Source organism: Nyctereutes procyonoides, unplaced genomic scaffold, assembly GCF_905146905.1.
Source record: "Nyctereutes procyonoides isolate TBG_1078 unplaced genomic scaffold, NYPRO_anot_genome, whole genome shotgun sequence".
NCBI classification, from domain to species: Eukaryota; Metazoa; Chordata; class Mammalia; order Carnivora; family Canidae; genus Nyctereutes; species Nyctereutes procyonoides.
The window spans coordinates 845,016-868,362 of record NW_026575043.1 but is presented as its reverse complement, the minus strand read 5'-3'; the positions used below and the strand labels follow the sequence as shown (position 1 = coordinate 868,362).

Here is a 23,347-nt window from a genome sequence, read left to right as displayed (position 1 = left end):
TGTTCCCACTCTTCTTTGAGGTACTAGTATCTCAAACAATGTATAGACATAATTTATTCTCATGAAAGGCTTATAATAAAATGAAAAGTTTGGGATCCCTGGGTGGCGCGGCGGTTTGGCGCCTGCCTTTGGCCCAGGGCGCGATCCTGGAGACCCAGGATCGAGTCCCACATAGGGCTCCCTGCATGGAGCCTGTTTCTCCCTCTGCCTATGTCTCTGCCTCTCTCTCTCTCTGTGTGTGTGTGTGTGTAACTATCATAAATAAATAAAAATTTAAAAAAAATTAAAAATAAATAAAAAATAAAATGAAAAGTTTTTAATACATTTAAATGTTAAACAGCCTATAAAAGTATTTTTAGAGTATAATTCTGTAAAATAGACTTAAAATATTAAAAGTTGGAAGTGATAAAATGTTAAGTGTATTTAGATAAAGAAAAGGGAGTGATTCTCACCTTTTCTATTTCTCTGTATATTCCAAATGGAAAAGTTAGAATTCATCATACACAGGTAATAAATACTTTAAAAAAAATTAAATACTACAGAATCACTTGAGCCTTTCTGGTGATGATTCTTTGATAACTTTTTCAGTTATTTCTTTTAGGATTGGTTTATTTAGAGTTTTCTACCTTTTAAAAAAATATTTTTAAGTAATCTCTATGCCCATCGTGGGGCTCGAACTCACAACCTCAAGATCAACCAACTGAGCCAGCCAGGTGCTGCCCCACAGATTTTCCTGCTACTTCAATGAATTATGGAACTAAAGGTACTTTCCCAGAAAATCACCAATTTCATTGATATTTTTTAAAACATTAGTAGCATATTTACTTCATCTGCTATTTGTCATTTACAATTTTTAAGGGTTTTCTCTCAATTGGATTTACTGTAGGTTTGTGGTTTTTAATAGGCTTGTTTACAAATGTTTCATTCTTAGATCTATTAATGTTACTTTTTCTATCTTCTAATTCATTTACTTCTGCTTTTATCCTTATTTCTCTTCTAAACTTTTCCTTGAGGATTTCCTTCTTCTAATTTCTTGAATGCTTAGTTCATTTATTTTCTCTCTTTTTAAATAATGAAAGCAAGTAATATACATCCATCAAGTATTGTTATTTTTAAATAGTCTACTAGTGGTTTTACGGGGTGGTTTTTTGTTTGTTTTTGGTAGCTTTGGAAGATAAATAAGAGGTCCCTGGTTGTCATGCACAGGACTGCCTGCTTATGCCTCAATCGTGAGAGCAGAGAGGCTCCATCCAGGTAAAGGAAGGATGTAACTAAGACAAGGACCAGAACCAGGGTTTTACCAGGCTCTGTGACAGCACTAGGAAGCCTCATCCTGTCTGACATCCAACCACTCAGGTTACCACAGCCAAGTGCTCCAAGGCTCTGGCAAGCTGATTGTCTGAAGTGAATGGCTGCCTGAAGCTAGGGACATACCTGAAGAATATTCTGGATTCCTCAGGACCTGGAGGAGGGTTTGTGTTTGGAACCTGGGAGAGAATTTGACACAAGACATTAGATTAGGAGGGAGAAACATGCTGATAATGCACTGCACTGCAGGGGCGGGGCAGAGAATAATTGATCGTTGTCTATTTAAATTTGCTCAGCTGGCTATGAGGATGTGTTACATCACAGTCAAGGGAAGGGGTTGGCTTTCCATCATGTACTTCTAATGGGAAGAAAAGCAGAAGTTATGCTGTTTTTAAATTTATCTCCCAGAGAGGACAGTTGTCTAAGGCTAGTTTACTTGGAAGTCATTTCTGTGTTTCCTAAATGACCCCTCCAGATTTATTTTTTCATTTTTTAAAAGATTTGCTTATTTTAAAGAGTGTGTGAGCTGGGAGACAGCAGAGGAGTAGGGAGAGACAGAGAAGCAGTCACCCTGCTGAGCACGGACCCTGAAATCATAACTTGAGCCAAATCATGAGTTGATGCTTGACTGACTGAGCCATCCAGGTGCCACCCCCAGGTTTATTTGACCACTTATATTTGCCCTATGAAGCACAGTGAAATTGAATCTGATTTTCATCTTCAAAGAGTTACATCCTCTTACAAAATGACTTGTCAGGCAAAGAATTTCAGAAAGGGATATTGATAACATTCCCCAAACAGGGAAATTGTTTGTGGGTTGTGAAGAATAAATGAGGTTTTAAGACAAGTGTCTTTCCTGTTTACACCCATAGTAGATTTTTGTAAAATGTTAAATTTTATAGGTGTGCCTGACTGGTTCAATCTGTAGAGCATGTGACCCTGGGAATTGTAAATTCAAGCCCCATGTTTGCGCAGAGAGATTATTTAAAATCTTTTTTAGGGCAGCCCGGGTGGCTCAGCGGTTTAGCTCCACCTTCAGTCCAGGGCGTGATCCTGGAGACCAGGGATCCAGTCCCACGTCAGGCTCCATGCTCTCTGTGTGTCTCTATGAACAAATAAAATCTTTAAAAAAATGTTTAAAAAATAAAATAAAAATTTGGGATCCCTGGGTGGCGCAGCGGTTTGGCGCCTGCCTTTGGCCCAGGGCGCGATCCTGGAGACCTGGGATCGAATCCCACGTCGGGCTCCCGGTGCATGGAGCCTGCTTCTCCCTCTGCCTGTGTCTCTGCCTCTCTCTCTGTGACTATCATAAATAAATAAGAAACTTTAAAAAAAAATAAAATAAAATAAAAATTTTTTTAAAAAGTTAACTTTTGGGATGCCTGGCAGTTGAGTGTCTGCCTTTGACCCAGGGCTTGATCCTGGAGTCCTGGGATCAAGTCCCACATCAGGCTCCCTGCATGGAGCCTGCTTCTCTCTCTTCCTGTCTCTGCCCCTCTCTCTGTGTCTCTCATGAATAAATAAATAAAATCTTTTTTTTAAAAAAAAGTTAACTTTTGTAGAAGTATATAATGTATAGAAATCAAGTTCTCTTTGAGCTTACCCCAATTGAGAACACATTTAAGATAATTATTCTACAAAAATTTGAGTTTTCCAATTTAAATAATGTATTTTGTATGTTTGAACATTGGTGAGTTTTTTATAGATTTATTTACTTATTTTAGAGCTCAAAAACTGGGGGAAAGGCAGAAGGAGAGAGAATCTCAAGCAGACTCCCCGGTGAGTGCAGAGCCCAAGTGGGCTTGATCTCACCACCCTGAGATCATGACCTGAACAGAAATCAAGAGTCCATTCAACCTGCTGAGTGACCCAGGTGCCCCTTGTGTAAGTATTTCTATATAAATAATTCCAAGAAACTAAGTTGCTGGATCAAGAGGTACAGACATACTAATTTTAAAAAGTCTTGCCTTCCAAAAATATACAACCTAAGAGTGCCTGTATGTTCACATACTTTCCAATAGTGAATATGACCAATCTTTTTATCTTTCGTAATCTGAACAATTTAAGAAAATTTTATTGTTTTAATTTAAATTCTTTATTAGTGAACTTGAATAGTCTCTTTGTGTTCTGTAAATGCTCTGTGTGCTGTAAATGTAAGTTGTCAATTTTTCTATTGGTTTGGCGGTATTTTTCTTATTTTTTTGGGAAGAGGTCTTTGTATATTAGGAAAATCAGTCTTGTGTCTTTAGATGGGTGACATTTCACTCTGAGCTTATAATTTAGTTTTTATTTTCTTCATTTAAAATTTCAAATTTTTATGTCACCAGTTTCATTTATCTTTTTTTTTTTAAAAAGATTTTATTCATTTATTCATGAGAGACACAGAGAGAGAGAGAGGCAGAGACACAGGCAGAGGGAGAAGCAGGCTCCATGCAGGAAGCCTGACATGGGACTGGATCCCAGGTCTCCAGGATCACGCCCTGGACCGAAGGTGGCGCTAAACCGCTGAGCCACCGGGGCTGCCCTTCTTTTTATACGTTTTCAGTTATGTGTCTTTAGGGTTTTATGTCATGATTAGAACCCTCCCCACTCTGAGGTAGCTTCCCAACCTATCTTCCTCCTTCTGTACTTGCCCAGACTTACAAATTTATTTTTAACACAGCGGTCAGAAATTTATTTTCAATACCTGTACCTGAACATGTTACTCCCCTGCTCAGAAACTCTGAATGACTTCCCATCTTGAAGTAAAAAGAAAAAAAAATTTATATATATCCTTGAACTCACCCAAGACCCTCCTATCTCAGAGACCCTCTCTCTACTCCCAACATCCTTTTGTTACCCTAGCTCCAGCCACTCAAGCATCTTTCCTGTGCCTAGAATATTTCAAACACTCTACACTCCAGGCTGTGCCTTTGCTACCCCTCTCCCTGAAATAGCTTCGAACCATGTGAAGTGCATGTTTTCTTCTTCTTTTAATGATAGCATTTGGACAGGTATCATGAACAAGTATCCACGATATCACCCCTGATGATACACCCATTCATCTCCTTCAATATTTGCTCAAATGTCAGTGTACTAGTGAGATTCTTTATGACCACCCTATTTAAAATTGCATTACTTCATTCTCACCCCAAACTTCGTATTTCCTTTATTTCCTCCTTGGCACTAACACTCACCATCTAATACACTACATATTTTTCTTGTTTATTGTCTGCCTCCTTACTTCATACACACAAGCACACATACTAAATTACAAATTCCACGAAAGGGGATCCCTGTGTGGTGCAGCGGTTTGGCGCCTGCCTTTGGCCCAGGGCGCGATCCTGGAGACCCGGGTGCATGGAGCCAGCTTCTCCCTCTGCCTGTGTCTCTGCCTCTCTCTCTCTGTATGACTATCATAAATTTAAAAAAAAAAATAAAAAAAAAAAAACAAATTCCATGAAGGTAAGGGTATTATTTTCCTTTAAACTATAGTTCCAGCTTCCAGAATAATGCCTTGGCATAGGGGCACCTGGGTGGCTCAGTGATTGAGCGTGTCTGCCTTTGGCTCAGGTCGTGATCTCGAGTTCTGGGATCCAGTCCCACACTGGGCTCCCTGCAGGGAGCCTGCTTCTCCCTCTGCCTAAGTCTCTGCCTCTCTCTGTGTGTCTCTCATGAATAAATGAATTTTTAAAAAATCTTTTAAAAAATTGCCTGCCATAGCAGATGAATAATCAGTATTTGGGTAAGAAAGGGAAAGAGGGAGAAAAAAAACCTAAGCCATTTCTAACCCATCAGATTGGCAAAGATCAAAATATGTTATGAGGTTGCACTGACAAAGACAGGTAAACATGAACATCTCTACTAGGTTCTATGATTGGTAATTTGGCACTAACAAAAGTACAATGTCCCTACTCTGTACTCTAGTAATTCTATTTTTGGGAATATATTCTATGTAAATACCCTTACACATGAGAAAGATTTATGTTTACAGTAATTTACTGCAGCAGCGTTTCAAAATAAAGATTGAAAACAACCTATATGGCCATCAGTGAAGTAATTATTAATAAATGATGGCACATATAAAAAATACTACGCAATTGTTTGAAAAGAAAAAAAAAAGGCAGGCTCGAGGCAACCCTCTATGCACCATCTCCAGTATTAGCTGCTGGGAAGGCGGAGGCAAGGCGCGGAGATGCTACCATTTGTGCAGGAGGGAAGGAAGGTGCGTGTGTCCGGAGGAACACGGGAGGTCAACACTACATGCTGGAGAACACGTATTCTTTTTAAATATTGAGCTGTGGTAATATATTAGTTTTCTACACTACGTGTTTAATCAGTAAACCTAAGAAATTCTTGAGAGGGAAAATGTTTTTAAAGAGAACTGAGAGGCGCGGCGCCGGCGCCGGCGCCGCCCCCGCCCAGCTGGGCGGTGTACGTGGCTGTCCACGGGGTCCTCCATGGGCGGGGCCGGAAGGGAGCCGGGCGCCACCAACGAGGCCCGGCTTCCTAGAGCGGCCGGAAGTGCCGAGGCCCGCGGCGGGGCGCCCTGGTCGGTGGAGTCCGGTCTTTGTTCCGGTGGCTGCGGGGGGCTGCCGTGGCGCTTGCGTCCCTACGCGCGTCAGGGTGAGTCGGCCGTGTCTCCTGGGCTGGGAAAGGGACGCGGGAGGGCTCCCTCGGCGTGGTCCCGCGCTTGTGCGGGGGGGACGGGATGAGAGCGGACGCCCGGGAAGCTGCGCCCCGCGGGCCGTGGAATCTGAGTGGTCACTCGGTGCTGACGGGTGCGTGCCGCTTGTCAGTCCCGTGAGAAACCCGAGGATCTCACAGGTGGTCTGAATGAGAGCCTGGTGTCAGACCGTGGCCCCGCTTCAGCGTTGGAAGACGGTCGGCTCGCTCTGGTACCTTCGTGAGTGTCCTGTCCACAGCAGCTTGGTCGTTTCTCTGCGGTAACAGGAGTCCAGCCCCAGAGAGGACTGTCCTCACGCAACCAGAATGGCCGCAACCCCGAAACCCGAAGAACAGGAAGGACTCGTGATGATCAAGCCCGAAGACCACTCCTGGGCACAGGACGCGATCCCCGCAAACTACAGCCCTCACAGGAGGGAGCTCTTCAGGCAGCACTTCAGGAAGCTGTGTTATCAGGACGCTCCCGGACCCCGCGAAGCCCTCTCCCAGCTCTGGGAGCTCTGCCGCCAGTGGCTGAGGCCGGAATACCACACCAAGGAGCAGATTTTAGACCTGCTGGTGTTGGAGCAGTTCCTGAGCATTCTTCCTCGGGACCTGCAAGCGTGGGTGCAGGCGCACCATCCGAAGACAGGAGAGGAGGCGGTCACCGTGCTGGAGGACCTGGAGAGGGAGCTGGAGGAACCGCGCAAGCAGGTGGGAAGGGGACACTCGGCTGTGAAAGAACATCTGAAGGTCTGTAGTAGGTTGTCCTAGCGAAGAGCAAGGCTTAGGGAGGGACCTAGCTGCCAGTGTCAAATAACTCAAGTGTGGCTGAGTAAAGACACAGGAAACGGGATTCAGAATCAGTTTGGAAGGCTGGGATCTGGGAGAAGTTACAGGAAGGCAGGTAGGCTTCAGAAGTAAACTAAGAGTTCTCCAACATTCATAGCTATCTATGTAAAAAATGGGCTACCTGGTAAAATACCTCATTTTTATTCCTTTTTTGTACTGTTTTTAAAAATTCAGTGTATGTTTTACACTTTACATATCTTCATTCCTTCTAACCACATTGCAAGAGCTCTGTAAGCACTTCATGCTTGAGGCTATCCTACTGGACAATGCAGTTAGAGAAGAAATGCCCCCATTGGGTGGCAGTTGGACTAGATAATTTTTAAGGTTCTTTCCAAGTCTGAAGACCGTGATCCTGAACCTGTGCCAATCTTTGTGAGACACTGAATTTCACTCTAGTGACCTGAGGTGTAGAGATGAGTTTCTGCCTCTACTTTTTTTAGTCATTATTACTTCTGCACTTCAATGAGAATTTTTCTCTTTTGTATTCCTGGTCCCTGGCAAATGCTTCTTTTGATCCTCTCTCTGAAATTCTTTTAAGTTCTTTCACAAAATCTGCCTTATAAGCCCAATCATACTTCATTGTTCCCAGCTCCCAGCCAATTCAGAAAGACAGGACACGCTTTTGGACAAGTTGACCCCCTTGGAAAGGCCCCATGAGTCACTGACTACCCAGCTCCGTCCCAAGAAGACTCAGCAGGAGCAGGAATCCGGGGAGCCCCAAAGGAATGGTAAGGAGAAGTTTATGTGTGAGGGAAGATGTGGTTCCTTGTGTTAGGAGCTTTCTCCCTTAATGTTCTCCATTGCCAAGTTTTCTTGCTAATCCTCCATCTCACTGTGGAAGATTTTATCCCCCCATTCTTACCACTGCCTCATCATGGAAAGAATTAAATTTTAGTTTTTCATTAGACTTAAAAGCTGCTTTTTGGCCCAATGGATGGGGGGATGGGATTTAAATACTTAATAATACATTTCTGTTTGCTATTGGATGATCCTAGTTCTAAATTCTCTTAAATTTAGATTTTGAGCAGGAGAATTTGACACCTTGTATTAGTCTATTAGAGCTACCAGAACAAAATACCACAAGCTGGGTGACTTACACAACAGAAGTTTATTTTCTCAGTTGTAGAGGCTGGAAAGTCCAAGATCAAGGTGTTAGCATGCTTGGTTTCTGGTGAGGCTTCTCCTTGACTCACAGACTTGCTGGGTCTTCACATGGTATTTATCTATTTATGAGAGAGGCAGAGACACAGAGGGAAAAACAGGCTCCATACAGGCAGCCCAACGTGGGACTCGATCCTCTGTCTCCAGGATCACACCCTGGGCTGCAGGCGGCGCCAAACCGCTGAGCCACCTGGGCTGTCCTCCTTAATTACTTGTTAAAGGCCTCTTTTCCAAATGCAGTCACACTGGTGACTTAGAGCTACAACACTAGGGGCAGGGGAAGGCTGGCATGAAAGCATAACATTCTAAGAATAGCAATTGCTCTGAGTTGATTTTGATAAAGAGAATTTTGAAAAATCAAAAGCCAGTAGGCAAGTAGCCAAAGGCAGATGCTCAGCCATGGTATTCCTGAATACCATGCTGAGGAAACAGAATTTCATCCTATCACAGGGATGTTTGTTACATTATTTTATTTAATGTAGGCTCCATGCTCCAACACCAACACAGGGCTTGAACTCAAAACATTGAGATCAAGACCTGAGCTGAAATCAAGGCAAATACTCAACCAACCATCCAGGTGCCCCCATTACATTATTTTACATAGAGATAGAGGAGTGGATGACAGATGGGTGTTTAACAATCACTATCCATGGGCAGCCTGGGTAGCTCAGCGGTTTAACGCCACCTTCAGCCCAGGGCCTGATCCTGGAGCCCCGCGATCGAGTCCCACGTCGGGCTCCCTGCATGGAGTGTGCTTCTCCCTCTGCCTGTCTCTGCCTTTCTCTCTCTGTGTCTCTCATGAATAAATAAATAAAATTTGAAAAAAAATCACTATCCATGATTCTACTTTTTTAAAGTTACAAAGAAAGATATTGGAAGGATATCTCCAAATGTAGACAAAGATTATTTGAAGGTAATGAAATCACAGGTGACTTATTCTTCTCTATTTTCCAAAGTCTGTAAGTAAATGAGGACACCGCTGTAAATAGAAAATAAATAAACACAAGGGGGTTGAGGGGAGACCACTTTGAAATATAGAAGATTATAGACCAGTGCTCGAATAAGGCTGGAAAGAGAAAATTCAAGAGATATTTGTTATTCATTTATTACTGAACAGGTCTGATTAGATACTGATGGTGGGGGGTATTTTAATAAAAATCCAAGTTTGTGACTTGGGCAACTTGCAGATAATGGTGTCAGTAATTTTTTTTTAATTTTTTTTTATTTATTTATGATAGGCACACAGTGAGAGAGAGAGAGAGGCAGAGACATAGGCAGAGGGAGAAGCAGGCTCCATGCACCGGGAGCCCGACGTGGGACTCGATCCCGGGTCTCCAGGATCGCGCCCTGGGCCAAAGGCAGGCGCTAAACCGCTACGCCACCCAGGGATCCCCTGGTGTCAGTAATTGATAGGAAAATCAGAAGGTGGGAATATCTTGTGTGTGAAAACAATGGATTCAGCTTTTATACATGTGAATTTGCTCTATCCCTAAAACATGCATCCAGTAGGCAATACAGATTAAAATATGGTTCTAGGGGATCCCTGGTGGCTCAGCGGTTTGGCACCTGCCTTTGGCCCAGGGCGCAATCCTGGAGTCCTGGGATCGAGTCCCGCGGTCAGGCTCCCGGCATGGAGCCTGCCTCTCCCTCCTCCTGTGTCTCTGCCTCTCTCTCTCTCTCTCTGTGTGTGTCTATCATTCATAAATAAATAAACGAATAAATATAAATCCTTAAAAATAGGGATCCCTGGGTGGCGCAGCGGTTTAGCGCCTGCCTTTGGCCCAGGGCGCAATCCTGGAGACTCAGGATCGAATCCCATGTCAGGCTCCCGGTGCATGAGCCTGCTTCTCCCTCTGCCTATGTCTCTGCCTCTCTCTCTCTCTGTGACTTTCATAAATAAATAAAAATTTAAAAAAAAAAAGTTAAAAAACTTTAAAAAAAATAAATAAATCCTTAAAAATATATATATAAACTTTAAAAAAAATATATGGCTCTAGGGGCACATGCGTGGCTCAGGCAGTTGAGCCTCTAATTCAGCTCAGGTCATGGTCCCAGGATCCTGGGATTGAGCCCTGCATTGGGAATGTGTCCATGCTCAGCAAGGGGGTTTGCTTCTCCCTCGACCCTTCCCCCTGCTTGTGCGCACGTTCTCTGTCAAATTAAAATCTTAAATATATATATATATATATATATATATATATATATATATATATATATATGGTTCTAGATATGGGAGAAAAATATAGAAGGAGATAAGAGGTTTGGGATTCCTCAGTGGGTACATGACAGAAGACATGGCTATAGGTGAAGTTTACCAAGAAGAATATATATATATAAAGTGAGGAGAAGAGAGACACCTGCAATCAAATAGGGATTGGGGGGTCTGCCTTCCTCTCAGGTCATGATCCCAGGACCAGACTCCATATCAGGCTCCCTGCTCAGTGAGGAGTCTCCTTCTCCCTCTGCCTGTCCCCCTCCTCATGGTCTTTTTTTTTTTTTTTTTAAGATTTTATTTATTCACGAGAGACACAGAGAGAAGCAGAGACATAGGCAGAGGGAGGAGAAACAGGCTCTGTGTAGAGAGCCTGATGTGGGACTCGATCCGGGGATTCCGGGATCACGCCTGAGCCAAAGGCAGATGCTCAACCACTGAGCCACCCAGGAGTCCCTCCCTTTCTTCAAATAAATAAAATCTTTTAAAAAAGAGCCATATGTAAATTTCTGAGGCATGCCACCATTTGAAGTTTGGGTGGATGAAGAGGATTCTGTAAAGATCAGGGACTGTCAGGTAATAGAAGCAGGAGAGGGTGGTGTCACTAAAGACACCAGGAATTCCAGCCAGCTATAGCCAATGCTACTAATAGGACACAGGATTAGGAACTGATAAACATCAACTCACTGAATTTGGCATTTAGAAGTTAATGGTAGTCAAAAATAGTTTCAGAAGGCAAAAGGTAAAAGATGCAGACTATTTTAATAAGCTTTAGTAAGCTTAACTATATGGAGTCTTCATCTTTTTTCTGTGAGCAGGCCTATTATAAGAAATTTCTCGGGCAGCCCCGGTGGTGCAGCGGTTTAGCGCCGCCTGCAGCCCAGGGCGTGATCCTGGAGACCCTGGATCGAGTCCCACGTCAGGCTCTCTGTGTATGATGCCTGCTTCTCCCTCTGCCTGTGTCTCTGCCTCTCTGTCTCTATGAATAAATAAATAAAATCTTTAAAAAAAAAAAAAAAAGAAAGAAAAATTTCTCTCCCTGCTTTTGGGAGGAGACAGGACATGCAGTCAGTCGTAAAATAGGTCACAATAGGGCACTTGGGTGGCTCAGTCAGTTAAATGTCTGCCTTAGGCTCAGGTCTTGAGCTCCATGTTGGGCTCCTGCTCAGCCAGGAGCCTGCTTTTCCCTCTCCCTCTGCCCCTCCCCCCCGTTCATGCTCTCTCAGGCTGTCTCTCAAGTAAATAAAATATTTTTTTAAAAAGGGGGAATCACAATAATATGTCAACATGCTAAATTCTATGTAGAACATACAATTATTGATTATGACTAATTGTGCAAAACTTTAAGTTCTAGATGGTCTTTCCTTGGTCTTTTTTAATATTTTTGGACTGGTTTCACTCTACAGCATGTTACAAATTCAGAAAAATACACAGTTCCTATACCTAAAATTGTAGAGGCTTTATGTGTTGCTATTATTTTTTTTTTAAGATTTTATTTCTTCATGAGAGACACACAGAGAGAGAGAGAGGGGCAGAAACACAGGCAGAGGGAGAAGCAGGCTCCATGCAGGGAGTCCAATGTGGGACTCAATCCTGGGTCTCCAGTATCACACCCTGGGCTGAAGACGGTGCTAAACCGCTGAGCCACCCGGGCTGCCCTGTGTTGCTATTAAAATAACTTTCCAAGGGAAAATATGAATTGTCTTTTTTTTTAAGATTTTATTTATTTAAAAAAAAGATTTTATTTATTCATTCATTCATTCATGGAGAAAGGGGGGGCGGGTGCAGAGGGAGAAGCAAGCGCCCTGCAGGGAGCCTGATGTGGGATTCAATCCCAGGATCCTGGGATCACAACCTGAGCCAAAGGCAGATGTTTAACCACTGAGCCACCCAGGCGTCCCTGAATTGTCTTTTCTTAATCTAATCTACTGAAAGGTGCTTCCTGAAATGTAGTTACCGTACGAGGCCTGAGAATTTTTAGGGAATACATTTGTCTGCATTGAACAGTATGAATATGACTTTTTCCCTAAGGTACAACACCAAGAGCCATACACAATTTTTATCTGTGTCACCACCATCAACACACCCCTTACCAAAACAACTGACAAGCAAAATACAAAACCCACCAAAACAATACAAAAACAAAACAAAACCCTGCAGAAATCATAACACATTTCAAGACGTGTCTCTCAATTTTATTAAAAGCATATTAATGTCTGGTCCAAATCCTCATTTTACATTTGAAGAAATACACCCACAGTGGTTGTGATTTAGTCTGTTTCCAAAGAGTAAAGGCAGAGCTAAGATTACAGTCAGAACCTGGGGCTCCTGCCTGCTGGTCCAGAACAATCATTAACAGCCATCAGGATAATGTACCAAAATTTAGTCACTTTCTTTCAAAAATAAATTTATCATTAAATAAACTTTTACACACTATATCTGGTTTAAAAATTTCATTTTATCCACACCAGTAAGGTATTATTTGTATTAGCTGTTGGCTAGGGTAATAGGACTCCTCTCTGTAAACAAAACTGGGAATTAAAACAGTAGTGCTCCCTTAATACAGAATTATCTTCATAGATAACAGAAAAACTTGGGAGAGCAGAGTATCTTAGAATTCTTTGTAGCACAAATGTGCTAATTTTTAATACTTTAAAGTATTTCAAAGGGAACTTTTTGGACATGCTACTCTCCACAACACTGATCCTCTATTACCAATAAATAGAAGTCTCCTTAACTCTGTTCCAGTTTCACTTCACTCAGCTTTTAACCTTGTCCTTGCTCCCCTAGACCGTGAAGCAAGTTGTACACAAGATTTTAGATCCAAATATTTTTCATTTTATCTGCTCTAAAAGGTCTCGAGGGGCACCTAGGTTGGCTCATTCAGTTAAGCATCCAGCTGTTGATTTCAGCTCAAGTCATGAGATCAAGCCCAGTATTGGGTTCCATGCTCAGCGAGTTGTCTACTTGAGATTCTCTCTCTCCCTCTGTCCCTCCTCCCACTTAAGCTCTCCCTTGCACTCGGCCCTCCTGCCCCGCCCCCCACCATCACACCATCCCCAAATAAGGAAATTTTTGAAAGAAGGTCTCCTGGAATCCTATTGGCCTGAGACTCTGAGACTAGCTGGCACTTAGATATATAAATAAAGCTCTGAAACTCCCAATTGACCAAGAAGTAGACTACAGGTCTCTGAGATGAGAAAACTTACTTTTGACAATTTCCATACAATATTATTCTGTACATTGTTCAATTGCAGATGTAAGGGAGAGGATTGTCATTTCAATTGCTGACCCATGAAAAACCAACCTTGTATTCAAAATAAGAAAGAAAATAGAAAGAAAGCCTTTTGAAGTCCTGGTGGGATTTTTCTCTAGATTTCTTCTGAAATTGTGGGGGAAGACTCATCCTGAGGACTAGTAGATTACACTGAAGATGGTGAACTGACCTTAGAATAAACCTTTTGTTTCTTTTTTTTTTTTTTAATATTCATCTTCAGTAAGCCACAGGAAAGCCAACCACTAGTGACAGCTATATATAAAAGAAGTGGTTGAACCAATATGATGATGTTTGAGAACGCTTTTCTTAATGGTATGAGAGTGTCTCTAATTTCCATGATTCGCTTGATCATTATTATCCTATTAACTCAGCAATACTGTTATACATTATACTTTCACAAACATTTTATCATACATTCCCTCATCTAATCAAACTATGGGTAAAAAGGAGGGCACAGAGGTGATAAGGAAACCAAAATAGGGATGCCTGGGTGGCTCAGCAGTTGAACGTCTGCCTTTCAGCTCAGGGCGTGATCCTAGGATCAAGTCCCACATCAGGCTCCCTGCGTGGAGCCTGCTTCTCCCTCTGCCTATGTCTCTGCCCCTCTCTTTCTCTCTCTCTCTCTCTCTCTCTCTCTCTCTCTCTCATGAATAGATAAATAAAATCTTTAAAAAAGAAAGAAACCAAAATAGTTGTCATCTGCCAAAATTTAAACAATCAGATAATTCCCAGACTGGAATCTAGACCTCCTGGTTCTAATTTAGTCTTTGTCATTTCTAGCCAAAGATAATATGGCATTTAGGTTCCAAAACAATGTCAACTTAGAGCAAATATCCAAACTGAGAAAGTCTACTGCCTGGTTTAAAAAAAAGGTCGTTAAGAAGGAACAGATTTGAAGACTGGTAGCAAGGAGATATGGTGATGACAGTGAAGGGCAGCGGACTTACGACATGGCAGTCAGTGAACCATGTAACCTAGTGTTTTCCACCCCAAGCCCAGGCATTGAAATATCTGGTAGCTCTTGCTGCTGCTTCCATCATGCCAAGTGACCACTGAAAGCAGTAACAGTAATTAAATGAACTGTTGCACAGTTAGGATTCCTAGATTTGTTGAAATGGTGGTCACAGCATGATGAAATAGGTGACACTTTCTATTCCCCCCCAAAATCATCAGAACAGCTATTTTCTCATAAAATTCATCTTAACAAATATTGAGTACTTGCTATCGTGTGCTATTTTGTGCTAAGCTTGGGGTTGAGGACATGGGGAGCAGGAAGAGGGAAAGAGCACATCCAATTTAGGAGATTAGAGAAGACTTCCTAGAAGAGAGAGCATTTGAGATGGACCTTGCATAATAGCTAGGCCTGTGGTTCTCAAAGTGTGTTCCCTGGACCAGCAGTATCTGTCACACCAGGAAACTTGTTAGAAATACAAATTCTTGGGGATCCCTGGGTGGCTCAACAGTTTGGCCCCTGCCTTCGGCCCAGGGTGTGATCCTGGAATCCCAGGATCGAGGCCCACATTGGGCTCCCTGCATGGAGCCTGCTTCTCCCTCTGCCTGTCTGCCTCTGTGTGTCTCATGAATAAATAAATAAAATCTTTTTTAAAAAATGTAAAAAAAAAAAAAAAAAAAAACAAATTCTTAACCCATACTCCATCTTTTTCAAATCAGAAGTTCTGGGGTCAGAAAGTGTGGCGTTCTGTTTTAATAAGTCATCCAAAGTGATTCTGATGCACAGTCAAGTTTGAGGGAACCACCATGCTAGGATTTGGATGGGAAGAGATGAGAGTGAGGAGATCAGTTTCAGGGGAAAAAAAAGGATTCAACCCAGCACACCAGACCATCCATTGTCACTTCCTGCTAATTTTCCTAACCTACATACTCTTGGTATGCTTTCAATTAATTACACATTCCCCTCCTTTGATGGTTCCCACTCACTACATTCCTTTTAGATTCCTAATCCCAGTCTTTTCCACTTTTACTCAGTTTTATTGCCACTTAATCACCTGTGTTTTAGGCCCCTGCATGTTTCTCCCAAACTTTTAACTCTGCCCCATCTCTATTCTGTAATCCCCATCGGTCCCTCTTAGTCCCTCACCATTCTGCCTTTGCAAGGGATTATAACCCCCTGATCCACATCATTGCCTTTTTCCTCTCTTCTTAGTCTGTTCCCAAATAATGTATCCTGCTGCTGTCTTCCCTACTGGCCTCTTAGTCTCTTCCTTATAATATCAATATATGTTTTGATGGTGCCAAATACCTAGTTTGTGCATTGTATGTGACTTTGTTTTGTTTTTAAATATTTTATTTATTCATGAGACACAGAAGGCAGAGACATAGGCAGAGAGAGAAGCAGGCTCCTCACAGGGAGCCCAATGTGGGACTTGATCCCAGAATCCCGGGATCACACCCTGAGCCGAAGGCAGACGTTCAACCACTGAGCCACTCACGCATCCCAACATTTTTTATAATACATTTATAACATTTATGTGTTCTTTCTTTCATAGGGTTTGCTTCTCAAACCTAGATTAGGACATGTTTGTGAACTCTTTGTTACAGGTAATAAAACCAGAATTAAGGATGAAGCTCTGTCCCAGAAGGAACATAGGCCCAAGGATACAGAATTCCTTGGGAAGATAAATGACAGACTTAACAAAGACATTCTTCAGCATCCTGAATCCAAAGATGCTACTGAAAGTGAAGGTAGATTAGAGTGGCAACAGAAGGAAAGAAGACGCTATGCATGTGATGACTGTGGGAAAAGTTTCAGTCACAGCTCAGACCTTAGTAAGCACAGGAGGACTCACACTGGAGAGAAGCCCTACAAATGCAATGAATGTGGAAAAGCGTTCATTCAACGCTCCCATCTTATTGGACACCACAGAGTACACACTGGAGTGAAACCCTATAAATGTGAAGAATGTGGGAAAGATTTTAGTGGGCGCACAGGTCTTATTCAGCATCAGAGAATCCACACAGGTGAAAAACCCTATGAATGTGATGAGTGTGGGAGGCCTTTCCGTGTAAGTTCAGCCCTGATCAGACATCAAAGAATTCATACCGCAAATAAGCTTTACTAAGATGGTGAAGTAACAGAAGTTCTTCAGCTACTCAGGTCTCCTTAGTTATCAAAGAATATGCCTTAGGAACTATGAGTATCCTGAATGTAGGCAATGATCCTTCAGTCATTAAACATTTCTCTGGCACCAGAGAATATACCTGAGGAAATTTCCTTTTATTTCTAAATTAGTTCAGTTTCTTAAGAAGCATTAAGGGTTATTTTGGAAACGTCTATTGACAGCCTGTTCACTTGCAGCCCCAAATTACCATGTTTCCTGGTTGAAAAATAGTGAATTCTATTTCTCAGCTTTCCTTTTCACTTGACATTCTGTGTATGACGTTAGGGAAAGCATTCACATTTTTCTCTGCCTTCATTTCTCCTTCTGTAGAGGACATAGTAGAGGCCTACCAGGTATGTTGTATTAAGTTAAAGCTTCTTTTGACGTTAAAAACTAAAACAAGGGCAGCCCGGGTGGCTCAGCGGTTTAGCGCCGCCTTCAGTCCAGGGCCTGATCCTGGAGTCCCCGGATCAAGTCCCACAAGGAGCTCCCTCATGGAGCCTGCTTCTCCCTCTGCCTGTGTCTCTGCCCTCTCTCTCTCTCTCTCTCTCTCTCTCTCTCTCTCTCTCTCTCTCTGTCTCTCATGAATAAATAAATAAAATCTTAAAAAAAAAACTAAACTAAACTAAAACAATACTAAGTATTTGTTTTCCATCACTACTGATATAATGACCTAAATATTAATCCCCTTTTTATCTTAAAGTAGGGGGTATAATCATTTTTGCAGAATTTGTTTGCCTACACTAAAAAAGAGGAAACCATCAGGGACACCTGGGTGGCTCAGCAGTTGAGCGACTGCCTTTGGCTCAGGGCGTGATCCCAGAGTCCCAGGATCGAGTCCTGTATCGGACTCCCTGCATGGAGCCTGCTTCTCCCTCTGCCTATGTCTCTGCCTCTGTGTGTTTCATGAATAAATAAATGAAATCTTTAAAAAGAGGAAACTATCAGAAAACACAGCAGGACAAGGAAAACGTTCAAGTGGAAAGGAAAGCCTAAGTGATTAGTAGGAGCTGCTGGGACTGGGGATGACAGTAATGAGGATAAGTCACTTTTCTGAGACTCAGGTTCCTCTAAACAGAGAGACATGGGGAGGGATTGGTCCAGAACTGCATTGTCCAGTGGAGTAGCCAGTGCCCACACATGGCTGTATAAATTTAAAATTAAATTCACTCAAAGTAGAGAATTCTGTTCCTTAGTGATATTACAGGTCCTCAGCAGCTACATGCAGCTAGCAGCTATTGAACTAAGCAGCACAAATGCACATTTTTATCATTGGGACATTGCTGTCCTAATCGAACAGTAATGCGTCATCCAATTTAGGTATTGTGTAATTCTGAGTTCAGGAAGGTAGTAAAAGAGACACATGAAGAGACTGTAGTAGCAACAGGAGATAAAATATAAACACTCTAAAAAAGGAATTTAGTAATAACTTTATAGCACTTTTAATTTTAAAAAAAAGTGTATTGTAATTGGATGATTGAAGATTATTAAAGTAAATACAATAACCTAATCTAAATTGAAAGCTTTAGAAAAGCTCTCTGAGTGGTTCAGCGGTTTGGCGCCTGCCTTTGGCCTAGGAAGTGACTCTGGAGTCCCGGGATTGAGTTCCATGTCAGGCCTCTTGCATGGAGCCTGCTTCTCCCTCTGCCTGTGTGTCTCTGCCTCTCTCTCTCTCTCTCTCTCTCTCTCTTCTCTCTCTCATGAATAAATAAATAAATAAATAAAATATTTTTAAAAAATAAATTGAGAGCTTTAATTACCCATCAGATACCTATGCTGATAAGAAACTGGCACTCTCAGTTTATTATCTCAATCCAATTTTTTCTTTTTGGCTTGGAAATGTATTAGCAGTTCATGTACTTGCAACAGTTTTACATTCCTAGTTTGAGAATATCATAACATGACAAAAATTGTGCCCAGAGGCCCAGCACATCAAACCACCATGAATCAATGGTTCTAGGAATTAGCCATCCCCAGAACAAGCAGGAAGGGATCTAATCTCTTCCTGAAGACAAGAATTACACACACTTGATTCTGTATTGTGACTAAGTAACCACCTGTCATTTCTGTCTCCACTACTACTGGAATATGAATCTTAAGTCACTCCTTGTAACACCATAAACTGAACCTTTATATCTTTTGAACGTAATGCTGCTTTTAAAAAAATGTAAATTTACTTTGTCTGCATCAACTGGTAGAAAATTTTAAACCATCAAGTCTCATACTTGTTTTTATGACTTAGAAGTACCTGAGCATGGGATCCCTGGGTGGCTCAGCGGCTTAGCGCCTGCCTTTGGCCCAGGGCGCGATCCTGGAGTCCCGGGATCAAGTCCCGCATCGGGCTCCCTGCATGGAGCCTGCTTCTCCCTCTGCCTGTGTCTCTGCCTCTCTCTCTTTATGTCTATCATGAATAAATAAATAAAATCATAAAAATAAATAAAACTATGCAACATCTTTATAAAAAAAGAAAAAAGAACCTGAGCAGTATTTCAAAGCATCTGAAACAAAGGATTTTTAATGGTCCTGAAGAGAAAAGTAAAGTATTAAATCTTTAGTATTAGAAATATCCCTATTTTAAAAATAAAGCTAGATGCTGAATGATAGCTTTTCCCCCTTTATCTTTTGTTTTGCTGAAAAACAAGACAGAAGCTGTTGGCAATCTCTGTAAATGAGAAGCAAAGGTACAGGGGATCCCTGGGTGGCTCAGCGGTTTAGCGCCTGCCTTTGGCTCAGGGCGTGATCCTGGAGTCCCGGGATCGAGCACCCGGCATGGAGCCTGCGTCTTTCTCTGCCTGCCCTCTCTCTCTCTCTTTCATGAATAAATAAAATCTTTAAAAAAAAGAGAGAGAGAGAAAGAGAAGCAAGGGTACAGGTGAAAGAACGAAAATAATCTCATCAGGCATCAATCACATTTGAGACTGGGTCACAGGATACAAGCCATACAAAGGAGAACAGATGAACTCCTTATCCCAAGGTACAGAGTCTTATAAGCACAGCATGTATTATTTCTCTATCCAACAAGTCTCCATTCTCACCCTGACCATAACATTATTTGTTTATAATCAAAAAGCCCATCAACAATGAAAACTAGAAACCTTGACACACTTCAACAAAACAAGCTGTTCTCCTGATCCCATAAGGAAGTCATATTGAAGTTCTGAAGGAACAGCTAGCTCAGTCTTCCTCAAATCCTCTAGAGCAAGTTTTCTCCATCTTGATTCTGTTGACATTTTCAGCCAGACCTAGTTCCTTGTACTGTCTTGTCCCCTGCATTGTAGGGCATTTAACGGTATTCTTGGCTTCCAACCACTAGATGCTACTACACCAACTATAAGCAAGCATTTTTAAGGTGGATCAAATGCCCCCTTGAGGGGCAAAGTCGCCCCCAGTTGAGAACAACTTATCTGTAGAAAAATAATCTGATTTCTGACTGTTCCTTATATACAGTAAGATTCGACTTACAGATGGTACATTTAACCAGCATTGCTTAGACCCTCTTCCTACCCCAAAAAATGATTACCGGAGTACCTAAACTAACAACAATCATGCTGAAGAATTCATCTGCTTTAGGAAGCCATACCTCACTGTTGAAGACCAGGGGAATCTGCCCTCAAGACTCTCCTCTTCCCTCCCTGGCATACTTGTGGTGCCACCCTCTCATTTGACCCCTGACCCAACCAAGAACAAAAACTTTTCATTGAGATCTGCACTGTCCACTATAGTAGCCACCAGGTACACATGGCTATGAAACTGAGGAACTACAATTTTAATTTCACTTAATTTTAATTAAATTTAAAAACATAATTCAATTATTGGAAAACCTTTATGTTTGGTGTAGTTTGGGTATGTGAATCTACTTTTAACATTTTAAATTTTGTATAATCTCAATATAGATTAAGTATTTTCAGTGAAAATTTAATATCTGAATTGAGATGTGCAATAAGTAGAAAAATATAGCATAAAAATGAATGGAAGATATTTCATTAATTTTTATATTGATTGGATATTAATATTTTGAATATACTAGTTTAAATAAAATATATTATTAGTTTTACCTGTCTTTTTACTTTCTTAATGTGGCTACTAGAAAACCTCATAGGTGGATCACATTATATTCCTATTTATTGGACAGCCTAATCAAGATCTTCTCTACCTCCCATTCTCTATGTTTCAAACCACTTTAATTCTGTGAGACTAAGTTCTATGATGCCAAGGACTGTTTACCTATTTCTTCTTATTGATTTGTTCAACAAGTATTGAGCACATACTGTGTGCTATAGGAGACAAGGACGGGCTGCCTCAAAATGAGGTACCACTATAGCATAAGTTACTGAAAAGACAGCTGGTGCAAGGACACTCCTCCCCTCTTCTGTCCCCATGAAAGCAGAAAATAAATCTCCCATGTGAAAGGTACCAGGAGGTAAGGATACATCCTTAGCTCCAGAGATGGGAAATTTAGAGCCCAGAAGGCTGTATAGATACCCCTTGTTACTGTTTACTAATTTACTTCCCCAGCCCAAATTCTGTTTAAAATTCCTTACTGATTGAAGCTCCCAAAGTTAAGTTTTCTCTGTCCTCTCAATTCCTTACAGGTATATTGTCTCTTTGTCTAAAAAGTCTAAAAACTTTTAAAGACAAGAAATAACAATTGTTGATGAGGATGTGGAGAAAGAGACCTTGTGCACTGTTGGTGGGAAAGTAAAGTGGTGCAACCACTGTATGACAGTCCTCAAAAAAACTAAAAAGTATATGATCCTGCAATTCCACTTCTGGGTATTTATCCAAAGAAAATAAAAGCAATAATAAAGATACACGTGCCCCCATGTTCACCGCAGCATTATTTATGACAGGTAAGATACGGAAACAGCCTAAGTGTCCACTGATGGATGCATGGATAAAGAAATTGTGGTATACACGTACAATAGAGTATTACTACTGGTGGTGCCTCATGGTGCTTTGACAGGCAGGCATACCCTACAGAGAGGGGAGCCGAGAAGACGTGGTGCGCAAACACAACGGCAGACACAGCTATGCGTCCCGCTGGGGCACCGCACAGCTCCCCGCCTAGCCCCGGAGACCCCAAGGCCCCGGAAGAAGGCGGTCGCGTCCGGGGCGCCGCATCCGGACACCCGGGCGGCACACTGGCCCCGAGCGTCCAACCCCACATTGACTTCCCTTCACAGGTCCGCCACCCTGGGGGTTGTTTCCAGCGATAACCCGTCACGGTCACAGTTACCGCCGTTCTGCCCCGCTCCTTACGTGCAAGCACAGTCTCAACCTGGCTGCAGCTCCGGCCCAGCGTCGGGCCCGCCCCGCCACACCCTGCCCCATCACTCACCACCAGCCCCTCTCTCGGGCGGGTTTCCTAGCCCGAAGCGCCGCTGTTCCCCCGGCGCCAGCCCTTCCAGCCAGCCGCTCCGGAACCATTAGCAACCAGTAACCGGAAGTGGCTACAGTCGTAAGAGCGCCGGGAAAAGGGTTCGGTCTTCCCCGAGGCCAGGAGCACTCGGGTTCCAGCCTGAAAGAGGCCAGAAAGGCCGGTGTGGGGGGCTCCCGAAGGCTCGGTCAGGCGGCGGGTAGATTCCCATAAAGCCCCTTGACCGTGGGGCGGGCCAAATCGTCAGGGTTCCACAGGAGGTCCGAGACTGACCGTGGGGACAGGCCTCTGCGCCCCGCGACCTCTCATGTGGAAGAAAAGTGAAGGAGAAAAGCAAAATCGGCTACCCCAAATATGCCTCTTTGATGTAAGGATAGTTTAGACTGGTTATTATTATTATTATTATTAATTATTATTATTTTAGAACAAACGACTGGAGCTCTGAAAACCACGTGAGAGTTACTTCATTGTAAGAAATATTTACATGTGTAAGGGAAATTTCCATTTGTAAGGATGTCTCCGGGAGGAAGAGAAGGAAGGACTCCAAACCTCCAGAACCTCTTGTCATAAAGAAGATAACACACCTGTGGTGCAATCCCGTCCTTCAGTACTGTGCTTCACCCAAACCCCAGAAATCTTCATTTGCGAATAGGGCCATTTCACGGATTCGCTGAGTTTTCCTGGGTCTCGCACTTGCACAGGAGGTACACCTGTTACTGCCCACTTTCTCTCCTGTTAACCTGTCTTTTTATTGGGTGTTGGGGGTATCTCAGCCAAAAACCTAGAAGGCTAAGAGGGCAAGCTACTTTGGCTCCCCCCCCCCCCATAAAAGTAAACTGCAGGACTTGAGTAACAGACAAGCCATGACGAATGGACAAGGTTGTGGTCATTGTCCAAAGGAGCTTCATATATGTGCTCCTTTCAGCACTCTCACCAGACTGGGCACCTGGCACAGGTAGGCTCTTGAGAAGTAGTTACTTGGATGAATAAGGACAGATCTCGGGAGGAAGGAATTAATAAAAAAGAAAGGGGAAGGTGAATCAGATTGATTAAATTTAGCTAGTTGACAAATCAAACCGTTTTTCCTGTCTGAAATGTATGACATATCTGCATAGTTTAAGGGCCACTGTGTGTTGGAAGTGGGAGAGAGATCTCAGAATATTAAATGAGGAAGATTATGCTCTATTTTTAAAAATATTTTATTTATTTATGTTACAGAGAAGCGCAAGCAGGGGGAGCAGGAGAGGGAGAAGCAGGCTCCCCACTGAACAGGGAGGCTGGTGTGGGTCTCCATCCCAGGACTCTGGGATCATGACCTGAGCTGAAGGCAGACACTTAACTGACTGAGCCACCCAGGCACCCACTTATACTCTATTTAAAGATCAAATGCAATAATA

At 42.5% G+C, this 23,347-nt stretch overlaps 1 protein-coding gene across 2 annotated transcripts; it reads left to right on the top strand.

The window, feature by feature from the left end:
• The first annotated feature begins 5,820 nt into the window (after positions 1-5,820).
• ZSCAN16 (zinc finger and SCAN domain containing 16) lies at positions 5,821-16,672 on the top strand. Of its 2 annotated transcripts, none has more exons than XM_055323191.1 (3): positions 5,821-6,666; positions 7,394-7,532; positions 16,014-16,672. In XM_055323191.1, exons 1-3 carry the CDS (start codon positions 6,280-6,282, stop codon positions 16,532-16,534), a joined length of 1,047 nt encoding a protein of 348 aa, XP_055179166.1. In that variant the 5' UTR covers positions 5,821-6,279; the 3' UTR covers positions 16,535-16,672. The 2 variants fall into 2 exon arrangements, with proteins under 2 accessions (XP_055179166.1, XP_055179165.1); XM_055323190.1 differs by having other exon boundaries at positions 5,821-6,705.
• The last annotated feature ends 6,675 nt before the right edge of the window (positions 16,673-23,347 follow it).